At 37.3% G+C, this 15,888-nt stretch overlaps 1 protein-coding gene across 4 annotated transcripts in view; it reads right to left on the bottom strand.

Moving 5' to 3' along the window:
* Window positions 1-3,907: 3,907 nt before the first annotated feature.
* PRKACB (protein kinase cAMP-activated catalytic subunit beta) overlaps window positions 3,908-15,888 on the bottom strand; it is a 130,515-nt gene continuing 118,534 nt past the window's right edge. For all 4 annotated transcript variants that reach the window (XM_055138277.1, XM_004603323.2, XM_004603324.2 and 1 more), the window contains exon 10: window positions 3,908-7,255. In XM_055138277.1, the coding sequence (XP_054994252.1) occupies window positions 7,130-7,255 (126 nt within the window). In that variant the 3' untranslated portion in view covers window positions 3,908-7,129. The remainder of the gene's footprint in view (window positions 7,256-15,888) is intronic.

Raw genomic sequence — 15,888 nt, 5'->3', positions numbered from 1 at the left:
CCTAGTTTGGCCACTTGTAAGGCCTTGCCCCCTGTACATCTCCCCAGCCCCATATATTATCAGTGTTTTAAATGTTATTGGTGTGCAGTATTTAATTGTGGTTTTAGTTTATTTTCTGATAAATTGTGCCTGAGTTATCTTTCAAGGCATTCTAAATTAATGTTACCACTCAGTTAAGTGTATTGGTACTTACTGTATGTAAACATTTTGCTTTAGCAAAATCTGAATTTAATTTTTTTCTCTTTGAATTGTGAAAAGTTGATCTCTATTTCCATTTTTAGATAATTTTTCACCTAGAAAATGCTATAAAAGTGTGGTAGACAGAGTCATGTTCACTGTCCCAAAGATATTTATGTTCTAGTCCTTAGAACATGTTATTAAATTATATTGTAAAGAAGAGTCAAGTTTGCTTATCAGACAATCATAAAACAGGAAGGATTATTTGGGTGGGTTGATACAACCATAGCACTGCACTATAGCACGTTAGTCCTGTTGTTCATTGATTTGCTTGAGCGGGCACCAGTAATGTCTCTATTGTGAGATTTGTTACTGTTTTTGGCATATCAAATACGCCACGGGTAGCTTGCCAGGCTCTGCTGTGCGGATGGGATACTCTTGACAGCATGCTGAGCTCTCTTATGGGGACGGAGGAATTGAACCTGGGTCAGCCGCATGCAAGGCAAATGCCCTACCTGCTGTGCTATAGCTCCAGTCTGATATAACCATAAGGATTCTTAAAAGTAAATGAGGGAGGGGCTGGAGTGATAGCACAGTGGGTAGGGCGTTTGCCTTGCATGTGGCAGACCCGGGTTCGATTCCCAGCACCCCATATGGTCCCCTGAGTACCGCCAGGAGTAATTCCTGAGTGCAGAGCCCAGGAGTAACCCCTGTGCATTGCCGGGTGTGACCCAAAAAGCAAAAAAAAAAAAAAAAAAAAGGTAAATAAGGGAAGCAGGAAATTTAGGGAATTGACTCCTTGTTGCTGACTTTGAAGGTAGAAGGTTAAGAGCCAATAAAAAATGGGAGGCTCTAGAACTAGAAGTAATAAATCAAGATTCTCTCCTAGAGCCTCCATAAAGCGTGTTGACATGATTTCAACTTAATGGGACTCATATTGGTTCTCAAGCCTCCAGAGCTAGAAGATTATGTAATCACTTATGTAATTTTATTTTTTATTATTTAAAAAATTAAAAAAAAATTTACTTGGCTTTTTGGGTCACAGCCGGAGCTGCTCAGGAGTTACTCCTGGCTCTGCACTCAGGAATTACTCCTGGTGGTGCTTGGGGAGCTATATGGGATGCCGAGGATAGAACCCAGGTTCGCCGCGTGCAAGGCAAACGCCCTCCCAGCTGTACTATCACTCTGGCCCACTTATGTAATTTTAAATCACTAAGTTTTTGACTTTTTTATAGCAGGTATAGAAAAGTACAGGCTGGAGCGATAGCACAGCGGTAGGGCATTTGCTTTGCACTCCGCTGACCCGGGTTAGATTCCTCCGCCCCTCTCGGAGAGCCCGGCAAGCTGCCTAGAGTATCTCGCCCCCACGGCAGAGCCTGGCAAGCTCTCCGTGGTGTATTTGATATGCCAAAAACAGTAACAACATGTCTCACAATGGAGATATTACTGGTGCCTGCTCGAGCAAATTGATGAGCAATGGGATGACAATGACAGTGACAGAAAAGTACACAAGAAGGTATTTGCTGTGAGAATTACAAAGTTAGAGTTTTTTCCAGCAATGCTTTATCCTCACTCTTTGCACTGCAAGGTGGTGGCGGATGGGGGAGAGATTCTCAGTAAACTGCCAGTGATACTAGGAGGAACATTTGGTGCTAGGGATGGAACGGGGGTTAGCTGCATATGAGGAATGTTTTTAAGCCCTGTACTACTTTTCTGTCCCCACCTTCCCCCATGATTTCACTTTTTAAAATTGTTTTTTATTGTTAGTTTCACAATTAAGAGATGACAAAACTTCCAGATTCAATAGGTCTGAAATATTCAATTTTATGTTATATGAATGTTGCTTTTGAGAGAATACCTTGGTAAGCCTGACCAGGAATTATGAGTGGTTTTAAACTCAGTGGCTGCTGTTTCTTGTTTTTGCATTCCAGGAAAGAAGAGAGCAGGTGCTCTGAGATTTGTGACCACATTGGTGTTTATTTACCCTTGCGGAAAACTAGTTTGATTTTGACACGATATAAAGCATGTGAAGTGCTATGAAGGCAAATCTTTCATTACAGGAATAGAGAGTACTCTGAAGGAGTATACTCAGTGAGTGTCGATATTTGTTAGGACTGCCCTAACAGAACCACATACAGAATATTTTCAACAATCATGATGTAATTTCTGTCCTTGAACTAAAAACAGAAGATCAAGTTTCAACAAGGTTCTTCTTTTTTTTCCCCCACACCTGGCAATGCTCAGGGGTTGCTCCTGGCTTGCACTCAGAAGTTATTCCTGGTGGTATGGGTTGCCGGGGATTGAACCTGGGTTGGCCGTGTGCAAGGTAAACTCCCTACCCACTGTACTATTGCTCTGGTCCAACAAGTTTGGCTTCTTTTGAGGACTCTCTTCTTGGTGTACGGATGGTCTTCTTTCTCTGAAATCTTCACATGGTCTGACCTGGGTCTGTGTGATCTTTCTTGTTTTGGGGCCACACCTGGTGATACTCAGGGGTCACTCGTGGCTCTGTAATCAGTTATTACTCCTGCAGTGTTTAGGGGACCAGATGGGATGTCAGGGATTGAACCTGGGTCAGCGATGTGCAAAACAAGCACCCTAGCCACTGTACTATCTTTCTGGCCCCAGTCTGTGAGATTTTCATGTCCAAAAATCTCTTGTAAGTATACCAGGCAGGTTGGATTATGGCTTCATTTTACCTTCATTAGCTTTCTAAAGGTCCATTTGAGTTCAACTACCATCGTGGTATGAGGTATTAAGGGTTAAGACTTTAATATATGAATTTCGACTGCAGATAATTCAGCCTTTATCAGAAAGCACAAAAGTTATTAAGATATACAAAAACTTTCAGGAAAGAAAAATACAAAGTGTTTAACTTCACATTCAATATTTTGCATAAGAAAAGTTATGGGGGGGCTGGAGTGATAGCACAGTGGGTAGGGCATTTGCCTTGCAGTTGGCCAACCCGGGTTCAATCCCCAGCATCCCAAATGGTCCCCTGAGCACCGCCAGGAGTAATTCCTGAGTGCAGAGCCAGGTGTGACCCAAAAAGCAAAAAAAAAACAAAAAACAAAAAACAAAAACAAAAACAAAAAAAAGAAAAGTTATGGATTTCAAATAAAGATGGCTTTAGAGTGAAGATATGCCCAGATTTTTAAAATTAGCTATATAATAAAATGAGATTACTGGAATTCATAAAGTGCTGGTAGTGATAAAATGAAGCACGCACTGGAAATAAAATAGTAAGTGCCATGAAATAAATTGCCTCAATATTTATAAATGTTTGCAATAATAATCACTGCAATCAAAACTGTTATTAATAAAATTACCTACAAATATTTCTTACTGAGATAAAGCACAACTATAAAAACACACAAATCAACATGGGTAAAATAAGAGGGGGTAATGTGAAGTTCATTTCTGAAGACAAAAGTAAAACTCACACATTTATTGATACAGTACAAGGATGAGAGTTTTGGCAATATCAATCCTTTATGTATAAAAGTTTTCAAGATATGGTAAACGCAATTTCAACTAAAAGTATGATGTAGACGTTGTAACCGGTTTAAGAAATTACAGGATGAATCTAGCAGTTATTTAGTAAATGCCCAGTTGGAATAAGTCAAGTCAGCCCCCTGTTCTGCTCTCACTATCAAAAGACTAATTAGTATCCTCAGAAAATATGTCAAGAGAAAAGGACACCGAATAGAATTCAAGACCCAACAACTGGTTTTATCCTTTGAAGATACTTTAATTTTGCAGTTATTGATTAATTAAAAAACACAGCTGATTTCAGCATTTCCTAGCTACAGCAGTGCATAGGAAATTCCATTCTAAACAAATAAGTAATTAATGAAATAACAACACACCTTAACATTTTACATTGATAGGGTACAGTGTACAAGGTGCTTTCACATACATAATTTCATTTGATTCTTACACAAGCAGAAAAAAAGTCAGTGGGAAAGGAAAATGTTTTGTGGGTTTTTTTTTTTTCTTTTTCTAGGCTTACGATGAGTATTTCAGGCCAATGGGCAATCAATACAAGAACATATCAAAAACAAGACAGCAATACCCACAAGCCACAGTATCATTTTTGGTAGGTTGATAGTTTGCTATAATCTGGATATTTAGCATCAGTGAATGAAAACAGAATCAGGAAAGACAGAAGGTTCTGGTGAGATTCAAAGATTTATAAGAACACTGTATAAGAAGAAAGATGCCCTAAAATATCACCTTACCAAAACTTACTTCAAAGTATGCTATCCCTTCAAAATGACAAATAAAAGGAATCTTGTCACAAAGTATGAAATTTAGAAGGGGCCTTAGAAACTGCTTAAAGCAAATGTTTCCTCTTACAGCTAAGAACCCAGACCAAGGCCACACACTGAGGGTGTGTGTGGCTCAGGCTGAAACTCAAGAGGCCTTGGTTATCGGTCTAGGGTGCCTTCCTCTACAGTCTCATCTCCTTAGTATTTTCTGATTAAAGCATTGTTTCTTCTGTTTCAAATAATGGAATGTGTGGTGAAATACTGATTCATGTCACTTATGTTGTCAAGAGTTTGATCTTCCCTTCTTGGCTAGACTGTGGTTACAATTGGGAGTTTTAAGAAAGGCTTTTGAAATATGTTAATTCAGTGTACTTGACTTGTAAATAAGACTCCCTTAATATTGATGAAAGCTTGCTCATGTCCTTCGAAGAGTGAGTAAAAATAATGTGGCTGAACTGCTCTCAATACCAACGTACGCCTAGGGGCAATCTATCTAGGTGGGCTCTCTAGCAAGTTGTTTTGGGCAGAAGTAAGCTCATAAAAAGAAAAGATCCGTAGATCTCTTTTTAATTCCTGAAAATTAAAATGTAACAAATTATCATTACCATGATTTATTAAAATAATTTTACAATAATATACAACAAAACTACCAGAGCATTTGCAGCTACATGTAGAATACAATGATCAGCATGTTTGGGGGCCTAAATGAGATACAAAAATTGAATGAAAATATTTTATACAAATTATGTCTGAAAGTTATTAACATGATGATATATCTTTGTTACTTAAAACTTGATACAGCAAAGTATTTCATATTATTCTTGCACAATTTAAATATAGGTGGGCCAACTGAAATCAGTATCAGCCTTTAAGTGACAAAACCATGCATAAACACTTGACAACCCAAAGACATACAGATTAATGCAGAGAACATCTCAGGCAGGCTTTTTCAATGTCTTCAAAGGTTTTACAAGAGTGTGGTATGGATGAAAAGTAGAGTCAGTGACCTACCTGCACCGATAATGAAGCAAGTAAAATGTTTATATACATTAAGATCAGTTTGATTAAAAACAATTCCGTTTATATGCATGTAAATTGATCATAAAAAATGAATGCTGTTTATCTGAAAATGTTTTGGTGTGTTGTTTTAAGATAGGTCACCGACATGTAGGAATAGAACTAGATGAGAAAATTTAAAAGCAAAAAAAAAAAAATAAAGGATTTTGAAAACGAAATTAAGCCATTGGTTCTCAACAAACACTGAACTAAATGTGCAAAAGTGCTTGAAATTTCCACATGACAGCAATGTTGTTAAATCAGTTGGCAAAAAGTATATAAAAAAAACCCTAAACTCAGATGCTAAATTTGTATCTGCATGATCATACATTCTGTTTACTGAAAGGAAACAGTTAGAAATTATGACTTATCTAAAAATATCACACCACAAAATTAAAATACAATTGTGGCAGTTCTATAAACTTCGTCCCCTTTCCTCATTGATGAGGCATAGGTTAAAAGCAGAAGTTGCAACAGTGCCTCTATCTTATGCTAACAAATATAGTACACTGAGTAATGACCTGGCAACAACTTCTCTCTCTTTTAACTGTTAGAAAGCTAAGCAACAGAAAACAAAAAGCCTCATTTAAAGAGGAGCATGTCTACAGGTTCGCAAGAATCAAGCTATCTGTTTGACTTAACAAAGTATTTGTCCACATTAATTATCTTTTTAGTTTGTTTCTTTTCCTTTAAAAAGCGTACAATAAGGATTATTTGAGAAAATTTAAAATTTGTCACTTTTATTAGTCATGTTCTATTAAAAAATACTGGCTAAAATCCTTACAGAAGAGTTAGGTTTATAAATCTTGAACTCTTCCCTAATACCGACAGAAAAGCTGGTACCAAGAGAAAGAATCTGGTTCATGATTATCACTTTCATTAGTCCTTCCTTCCTATAAATGAGACACAATTGTCACACTGAACAGGCTGGTCACTTAATTACTCAAGGAGAGGATGATATAAAAGGAAGTAAAGGGAAAAAGAACTCTGATCTAGAGGAATCCAAATTGCTAGATCTAGCTATTCTCTATATTAACATATTCCAATTTATTGCCAGAACAGTGAGCTCTAGGAAATTTATTGTTTACTTTGTGTACATTTCCTTTGTAGTAAGACATTCTGCCTTCAAAAACTATCTAGAATTTTGGCAAAATTGGGTCTGAGCTACTCAAATAAAAAAAATTATTAGAATGTATATCTTTAAGCCATTGACCAACAAAAATACTGGCAAGCACTACTTAAAGCAACACTTCCCTTCAAATATCAAAGAGCTGTAACACTGCCCATTTGAAACACCAATAAAATAAAATTGAGCACTGGTTGGGGAGAAATTAATGAGAATGAAGAAGGGAAGAAATGGATGTAGGAGGAGAGGAGAAAGACAAACCAAAGAGAAGCAGGAAAGTGTCTAGTTCTGTGTTATGGCACAGACAATGCTTAGCGGTGCCTTGTTACATTGGTGGATGCAGAGTGCACACACAGATGATGGTAAGAAAGACCTCACTCAGTCGCTGGAATGAAGGAACTAGGCAACTGCTTCAACAAGGACGGTCTCCGCTCCACCTTATCTCTCAACAGAGTGCAAAGATTGAGTGTGACATCTGATATCATCTTGTTGCTCCTCCTTAAAATTCACAAAATTCTTTTGCACACTTTTCCGTTATAGAGACACGGATATCTTCTTCTTCATAGTCATCAAAGTTGCTGGTATCTCCAGAGCCTCTAAACTTTGGTATGAACGGAGCTTCAACCTATAAACGAGGTAAAAAGGTTAAGTATGAGAGGGTGATTTGTGACAGAGTTATTCAATCATGCCCATATAATGAAACTTTCGTAAACCTCCCAAAGGATAGGATTCTGATAACTTGCAGATAGGGGAACATGTAGAATCTGGGGAGGAGAGAGGCTTGGAAAGTAGGAGAAGTTCCAAGTCTTCATATGCCTTGTCCTATGCATCTGTTACATACGATCATGAATTATCTTTTCATAGTGAACAGATGATCTAATATGCAAAGCTTCTCTGCATTTCTTGAGCCACTCTAGCAAGTTCTTCCAGTCTCAGGAGGGGTTGTGGGACCTCTTATGTATAGCCAGTCAGTCAAAAGCAAAGATGCCAACACAACTGATGTCTGAAGTTGCGATGGGGTCAGTCTTATAAGACTGAGTCCTAAATCTGAGGCACTGTCCACTTTTTCTAGGTCGATAATGTTAGAACTGAATTTTACTTGCTTTGGATTGTGGACGAACCACATGTATGAAAATAATAAAGGGGAAAAACAAATGCTGAGAGTTTTCAAACACTATTATCAGCCTGTACTTTTTAAACCTTTATTTTCTATCCCCCTTTTCCTTAATTTCTTTCTTCTAAGGTTACAGAAAACTCTAAACTTTATTTTTTAATCTCCTCCCCTTTTAAATTTCCAGCTATATTCTGTTTAAAGTTTGGGGTCTCAAAAGTTCTGGAAGCTGAAATATACTTTTGAGAATTAGAGTTGTTAAATGTGAAATGTGAACATTATTCTCCTTATATCATAGAACAAAAATTTTCATTATTTAAAATATGATCCTTATTAAATCTGGAGAGATTGCTTAAAAGACTGAGTGCATGCTTTGCATACAGAAGGCCTGGGTCCAATCCACCACTGCCTGGTCCCCAAGGACTATCAGGAAGCAATCCCCAGAGCACAGAGCTAGGAATAAATCTCAAGCACTGGTGGGTCTGATCCAAAAGCAAAAGCAAAACAAAAGAACTTTATAAAACAGAAGATTCAAGAAAATGGGAAAATATTCCATAACCATGAATTAATTAAAACAATAATAAACTTTGTAAAAATGATGGGCCCACACAAAGCATTATGCAGATCCAGCACAATGCCATCAAAATCTACAAGAAATAAACTTTGTGAAATTGTACACAGAACCACAAAACTCACCAAATAGCTAAAACTATCCTGATCGGGAAAAAAGGTGGAGGCACCATGATACCCAACTTTAACCTACACTATTAAGCTATAGCAGTCAGGAAAAGCAATGGTCCCTTAGCCGGACTAGAGCCCAGCCTGAAGTGTATGGCTCTGGTCTTATGTATGCATAAGATACAACATCACAGCTGTTCTTCAACCATCTCACACATTCTAAGACCTGCTAAGAAACCACAGGGTCTCATTTTAGAGCCAGACTACCTCCACAAAAGTCCCCATCTATAAAAAGAAGACCTAGCTCCTTCCCTGCCTAGCCTGATGAAATATATTTACAAGACAGTATATATATATGTATATGTATGTATACATATACATATATATATAATATATCTCAGAGGCAAAAACACCAGCCCACCAGCCAGATAGTGTAAATAACATATAGGATAAACACTAAGATCTGGTATCTGGAGTTACACTGTGAGTTCCCACAAAACTATAAGGGCAATGAGCAAACAAAGGAATTAAGCTGCACCAGCTGACAGGGATAGAAATAGGTAAACCTTCAAGTTCATTAAAATCCTCCATCCTGGTAGAGGAGGACGTCAAAACAATACTCTGCACCACCGTCATGGAAATTAAGGAAGCCCTGGAAGACCAAATCAAGCAACTCAAAGAACTACTGCATGCCTACAAATCGGATTCAAGGGGCTAAAGAATATAATAGCAAGTCACAGCAATAGAATTCTGAATGCTGGGAACTACATCAGCAAATGTGAGGACAGAGTACTAGACATCAGCAATAACAGATGGAAGGAAAGACATTTAAAAAATGGAAGAAAATGTAAGATATTTAATAGACAACAGCAAGATGAATAATCTCAAAATTGTAGGAATACTAGAAGGAGAAGAAAAAGAAAAAAGGGAAGAACAACTGGTGGAAGGGGGAAGAGTTCAAAACTTCCCCAGTCTCTGGAGGGAGTTCTGTGCGCAGACCCAATGGGCCCAAAGAGTACCCCCCAAAATAAACTCAAACAAAGAACACCAAGACATATTATAATCAAAATGGCAAAAATGAGTGAGAGAGATGTTAAAGTATTACTTAAAGTGGCAAGAAAGAGCATCTCAAAAAATTAGAAATAGAACTCTCATGATGCAGCGATTCCACTTCCAACCTCGCCCCCAAACACAAAAATAAAGCTAATTCAAAAAGATATATACACACAATTTTGTTCACTGCAGCAATGTTTACAGTCACTAAGATCTGGAAATAAGCCAATTCCTTAATCAAAATGAGTGAATAAAGATGTGATATAAGAAGTGGCCAATGAGAAATGACATAAGGACAGTAGTGGATGGTCTTTGGGTGTTTGGTGGTCGCAGAGATGTATACAATATTAATATGCCAAGACTAATATAATAGTATTATACTAGTATACTAGTTTCATACTAGTATACTAGTATATTAGTATACTAAATAAATATACTAGTTTTTTTTAGTATTTTTACTACTATACTAGTTTACTAAACAAACAATATTAGTATGCTAATATTGTATACTAAAACATTAACATATCGCTATTGTAATCATGTTATATCAATAAAATGTTAAAAAACAGGAGCAGATGTAGTACATACGTGAGTACTACTTAGTTGTAAGGAAAGATGAAATCAGTGGGATATAAAAAACTTGTATGAAACTAATGCCCAGTGAGGGCCAGGAGGACTGGTCTATCGTTGGAAGCTTGCCACAAGTGGTAGGGGTGGGGGAAGGCAGAGAGGACAGAAAAGAGACCACTATGACAATGATAGTTGGAAATAATCATCAATCATTCTGGACAAGAACTGAGATACAGGGACATACATGATAACACTTCAGTACCTGAATTGCAAGGGTTGGGGGTGAGAGAGAGAGAGAGAGAGAGAGAGAGAGAGAGAGAGAGAGAGAGAGAGAGAGAGAGAGAGAGAGAGAGAGAGAGAGAGAGAGAAGTGCTGTAGATAGGCTTGGGGGTGGAGGGTGGGAGGATGGGGCGTGGAAGGAGAGAAACTGGGGACAGTGGTGGTGGGAAATGTACACTGGTAGAGGAACAGATGTTGGAACATTGTATAAAAAAAAAAAACCAAAACAACGAAAACAATGAGGAGACTACTCATTCACATGCCAAGAAGAGAAACCTGTCTCCATTTCTTCAGTATAACATGCTGAGGGACACTTGGGAGTTATCCTTATTCCAATACTGCAGATTCCAAAGAGAAAATTAACCATATTCACATGACTCATATGTGGATAAAGCAATTCTCAAATTCACGACGCTCCACTTCCCCACTTCCACTTTAGAGCTCATTCCAATATCTATTGCTAAGGTGTCCACAGTTTTTATTCATTTGCCTTTTAGTGGATTATTTTCCCGTATCTATCACTGATAACACATAGCTGTTTATTTATAAATCATATGCCATTATAAAATGTACAGACAAACCACCAGAAAAAAATAAGGTAAAAAGAAATAAAATATTTTTACTTTTTTACTAGAATATTTTGTCAGCTGATGCTTTGCAGGCTTTGCTTTGAAGACAGCTGCTTTGCCCCTGGCAGAAGAATGAGTGAAGCAAATAAAACTGTCTTCTTTATAAGTAGGCAGTGATCTAAGATCACACCCACTTTGGGTGATACCATACCCCTTTCTCAACTCTCACATAGTAGAATTTTAGACATAAAATTGTAAATATGACTTTGTAAATAATGGTTCAAATTCTTTAATAAAATCTGAAAAAGAAACTGAAAATTATTCAAATTTACTACCACATTTGTCCCACGAGGCCTATTATGTTAAGTGGCTTTGTTAAAGTCTTGAACTATTTCTTTTTGTTTGTTTTTGGGTCAAAACTGGTGGTACTCAGGAATCACTACTGGCAGGGCTTGGGGGACTGTATATGGTGCCGGGAACTGAACCAGGATTGACTACATACAAGGCAAGCAGCTTCCACACTATACTATCTCTCTGGCCCTGATATTCTGAATCTTCAAAATACTAATAGACAAACTTCGAGTAATAGGACAAATATATCGAATATGGCATTAACAGTAAATTTAACAATAAATACAATATAAACAGTGCTTGTTATAGTGTGAAATAAGTAATTTTGTAGAAAATATTAGTTTCTTTTTTGGGGGGCACGCCCAGCAGTGTTTGCAGCTTACTACTGGCTCTGTGCTCAGGGATCACTCCTCATGGGTTTGGGTGACTATGAAGGATACCAGGGATGGCACCCGGGTCAGATGCATGCAAGGCAAAGGCCCTACTTGCTCTACTATTGCTCTGACCCCCAAAATACTAATTTCTAAAGTTGACTCAAAAAGCAGCAACAAATCTGAAAAGTAGTGTTCAAGAAAGAAATGAGACATTTCTGAAACTCCTCAAAATATAAAAATCATGAAACATTTCCAAATTCATTTTATAAATCCACTGAATCTAATCTCAACTCTAGAAAATCAAAACTCACAGGTCAGTAATATATATAGGTTGACTGGAAGTAACTCAGAAACAACGGTTCTTAGTAGAGAGTTCAGCTAAAGATGGTAACAATACACAACAAAATCATAAATAACAACAAATAATGAGGGGGGGTGGGGTGCGGGGGATGAATGAGATCAGAGGTGGCAAAGGGACAGGGTGAAGGGTGATGGGTTCTTCCACGGCAGTGGTGTGCAGTAACTTTGTACGTCAATACCATAAACTTAAACACCACTGTAACCTATTACCTGAATTACAGCAAAATTTTTATTAATATCATTATTGTTTCCATAAAAAATTTTAAAATCCTAGATTCACTATATCACTATCATCCTACTATTCGTCCATTTACTTGAGCAGGCACCAGTTAACGTCTCTATTACACTGAACTCTGAGATTTCAACGGCTTCTCTTTACTCATCTTTCCCAATGGATTGGAGGCTCTTTCAGGTTCAGGGGAATGAGACTTATCATTACTGTTTTTGGCATATCGAATATGACACAGGTAGCTTGCCAGGCTCTGCCGTATGGGCAGGATACTCTCAGCAGCTTGCCGGGCTCTCTGAGAGGTATGTATATATCTGTTACTGTATCTGGGATATGAGTATGCCATTGGGGAGCTTGCTAGGCTCTCCCGTGCAGGCAATAGAGTCTTGGTAGCTTGTCAGGTTCTCCAAGAGGGAGAACAAGGCTATTAGATGTCCAAAAGCTTGGTTTTATAGAGACTGTTTTTATGAGAACTAATTTTTTTATGTTTATATTTCTCACATTTACACTCATTTTTAAAACTCACGTTTTAAAATTTACTTTAAGATAAATTTTTTATGAGTTAACTGACTTCAGCAATTTAAGAGTAATTTCTCTGGCCCTAACTAGGGAGCTCCTAGAAGACTTTTTCAGAGTTTAGCTTTGATAACAATGTGCTTTTTGACTATAACTTGCAATATATGTTTGTTCTCTTATTTTCTGAGGGTTACTTAGGGGCGTATACTCTTTCTGGAGAGAAACAAATCTCAACACGATAGTCTATATTCTGATTTTGGTTTTGGGCCACATCTGGCAATACTTAGGGCTTACTCCAGGGGACCATATTGGGTGTCGAGAACAAACTTAGGTTCACTGCATGCAAGGCAAGTGCCTTACCCCTGTACTATATCTCTGACCCAGGCAGGAGTCTATTCTGAAAATAGCTTAAATAGTAGTTTTAGGCATTAAATTAGGGAAAAGATAAAATCCTAGATTATAAAAGAAAAAATCCTAAACAAAATTTTAGCAATTGGTTGCATGCAGGTATTAAGATAATGATTTCTCACGATGAAATAATGGTGTTCACTCTACAGATGTGAGGATCTCTAACTGATACACTGCAGCATACTAATATGCCAAAGGAGACAAAACAGTCAAGTAGAAATCACATTATCTTTCCTTGACCTGATCAAGAACACATATCTAAGACAAACAGCTATCTGGTGGTAAAACGTGAAGGCACATCCACTCAAAACAGGAACAGGAGGCGGGCCAAGGATAGTTTTAATGGCAAAGTGACAATCTTCAACTGTGAGGCAGAGTCTGATCCCTGACAAATATGATTTTTGTAGTACATAATTTCATGATCTCCTGTTCAGCATGGCCAAGTGCGTGTGAGCACTGCAGCTCAAGTCGTGATGCCCAGTAAGTGCCAGGGCTGATAGTCTGTAAGCACCACATCAAAAGGGCGCACCCTGGGAAACACAAGTGCAAACATCACAACTGTGTGTGATCCCTCATCCCTGCAATAGAACAGCAAAAAGAAAAGAAAAGGAAGATAACTAAATAAATAGGGGCCGGAGCAATAGCACAGGGGGTAGGGCATTTGCCTTGCATGTGGCCAACCTGGGTTCAATCCCTGGCATCCCATATGGTCCCCTGAGGACCGTCAGGAGGAATTCCTAAGTGCAGAACCAGGAGTAAACTCTGAGCATTGCCGGGTGTGACCCAAAGAGCAATAAATAAATAAATATTAATAAAGGGAACAAGATATCCCAATAACCTTATTACATTAAATATTTTCATCATTGTCTTATGTATTATAAAATCAAATTATAGATACTTAAATGGCAAGTGATATCCTTGTCCTCTATAATCATCATAAGACGATTATATAGGAATCAATGAAAAGTTGGATTAAGTAAGGCAGCCAATTCGATATAAACACAAAAATTGTATTTTCTCCTGCATTCTTCTGTGAGAGGAAGGCAGACACATCCATAAAAACAGCCAGAACATAAGTTTAAGTAAGAACTCCAGGAAAGAAATTAGGTAAGGTCTCTAAAACTTTGCAGAATGACAGAAAATAAGTGAATAAATTCAAAAGCCTAATGCTTTTATTATAAAGAACCCTCAGGATTTTGTTTCTCTCATAATTAATGTAGCAGAATCGAGTACAACATGGGTCTGGAAAGACCAATACAAGAATCAAATACTACAAATATAACTTAACAAAAAGGAAGCATCATAGGAGATAGGATGATTTTCTAAGAAATTTAAATGATCAAATTAGACTATGTTAAGAATGAACATATATTAACGCAAGCCATAGGCTGTGGGTGGAAAGAAAGGGAGTTTTAGGGAAAGGGGGAGGAAAGTATAAAGGTGCTTCCTGGGGGATGAGGACGGGGATCTGTTTTTAACAACAGAGTTTTAGTTCTGCATTATGAAAAGTGTCTGAAAATGTAAGGTGGTGCTCATTATACAACATGAACAGACTTCATACCACCTGCAGGTAAAATAACCTAAAATGGCTAAAATAGTCAAATTTTATTTCAGGTGTATTTTGCATTAATAAAAAATCTGCATAACTTTGTGGGTTTGATATCTGATGCCACATACACATAAGCAAAAGAAAATAGACAATAAGTTATATAAGATGAAGTTCAGAGACAGATTAAAGTTATCAATAATTTAGTATTAGTAAAAGTGGGATTTTAAATAAGAACCAAGTAAGAAATATTCAACAAATGCTAGAGGGCAATTGACTAATTGTTAAGCAGATGATATAAAAAGCCTATGAATCAATGTTAACATACATATAATCAATGTATGTTGACTACTTGGAGCCTCACTGGAATATCCACGTCAGACATCTTGAAAGAGAATATGGAATGGAGGATCAAATATTTTTTTCTGAATGACACCTGCTTGAATATGCTTAAAGTAATTAAATTTTCCATGCTGATTTTTCTTTTCAGCATAATGGTAACACTGTACAAGCTGTTCCCATGGGGTTATTTAAAAGATTAGAGTTGTATTTCTTTACTAAAAATAAATTACTCCAGTGGTGCGAGCAAATTAAAAACAAAACAGGAAAATGTGAAATATTTATGAGACTTAAAATCTATTTTAAATTGTACCATGTTTTTAACTATATGACCTATAGTAACAGTTACATTTTATAAATTTTACTGAATTCTTGAATCACTGTTGTGAAACGGGGAAGATGAACTGCAGTTGCATATTTTCTATTTGCTATATTTAAAAATATATAATTCTTTGATATTTTTTATTAGAAAATAAAAATTAGAAAACTATAGATAACAATTTTAACATTTACATTCCCCTACCCAGTCAATGGAAATTCATTTGTGATTACAATGCATTAAGAACAGCAAGTCTATTCATTTGTGGAGAACATCACATGAGGCTGACACCCAAGGACAGTAGATACAAGGGCCAGGGGGATTGCCCCATAGCTGGAAGACTGCTTCATGAGCGGAGAGGAGAAGGCAGATAGAATAGAGAAGGGATCACTAAAAAAAATGATGGCTGGAGGAACCTGTTGGGATGGGAAATGCATTCCAAAAGCAGATAATAGAACAAACATCATGACTTCTCAGTGTCTGTGTTGCAAATCATAATGCCCCAAAATAGAGAGAGTATGGGGAATATTGTCTGCCGTGGAGGCAGGGGGAGGGT

Source organism: Sorex araneus, chromosome 5, assembly GCF_027595985.1.
Source record: "Sorex araneus isolate mSorAra2 chromosome 5, mSorAra2.pri, whole genome shotgun sequence".
In the NCBI taxonomy this organism is placed as follows: domain Eukaryota; kingdom Metazoa; phylum Chordata; class Mammalia; order Eulipotyphla; family Soricidae; genus Sorex; species Sorex araneus.
This window is presented reverse-complemented; position numbering and strand designations above follow the sequence as displayed.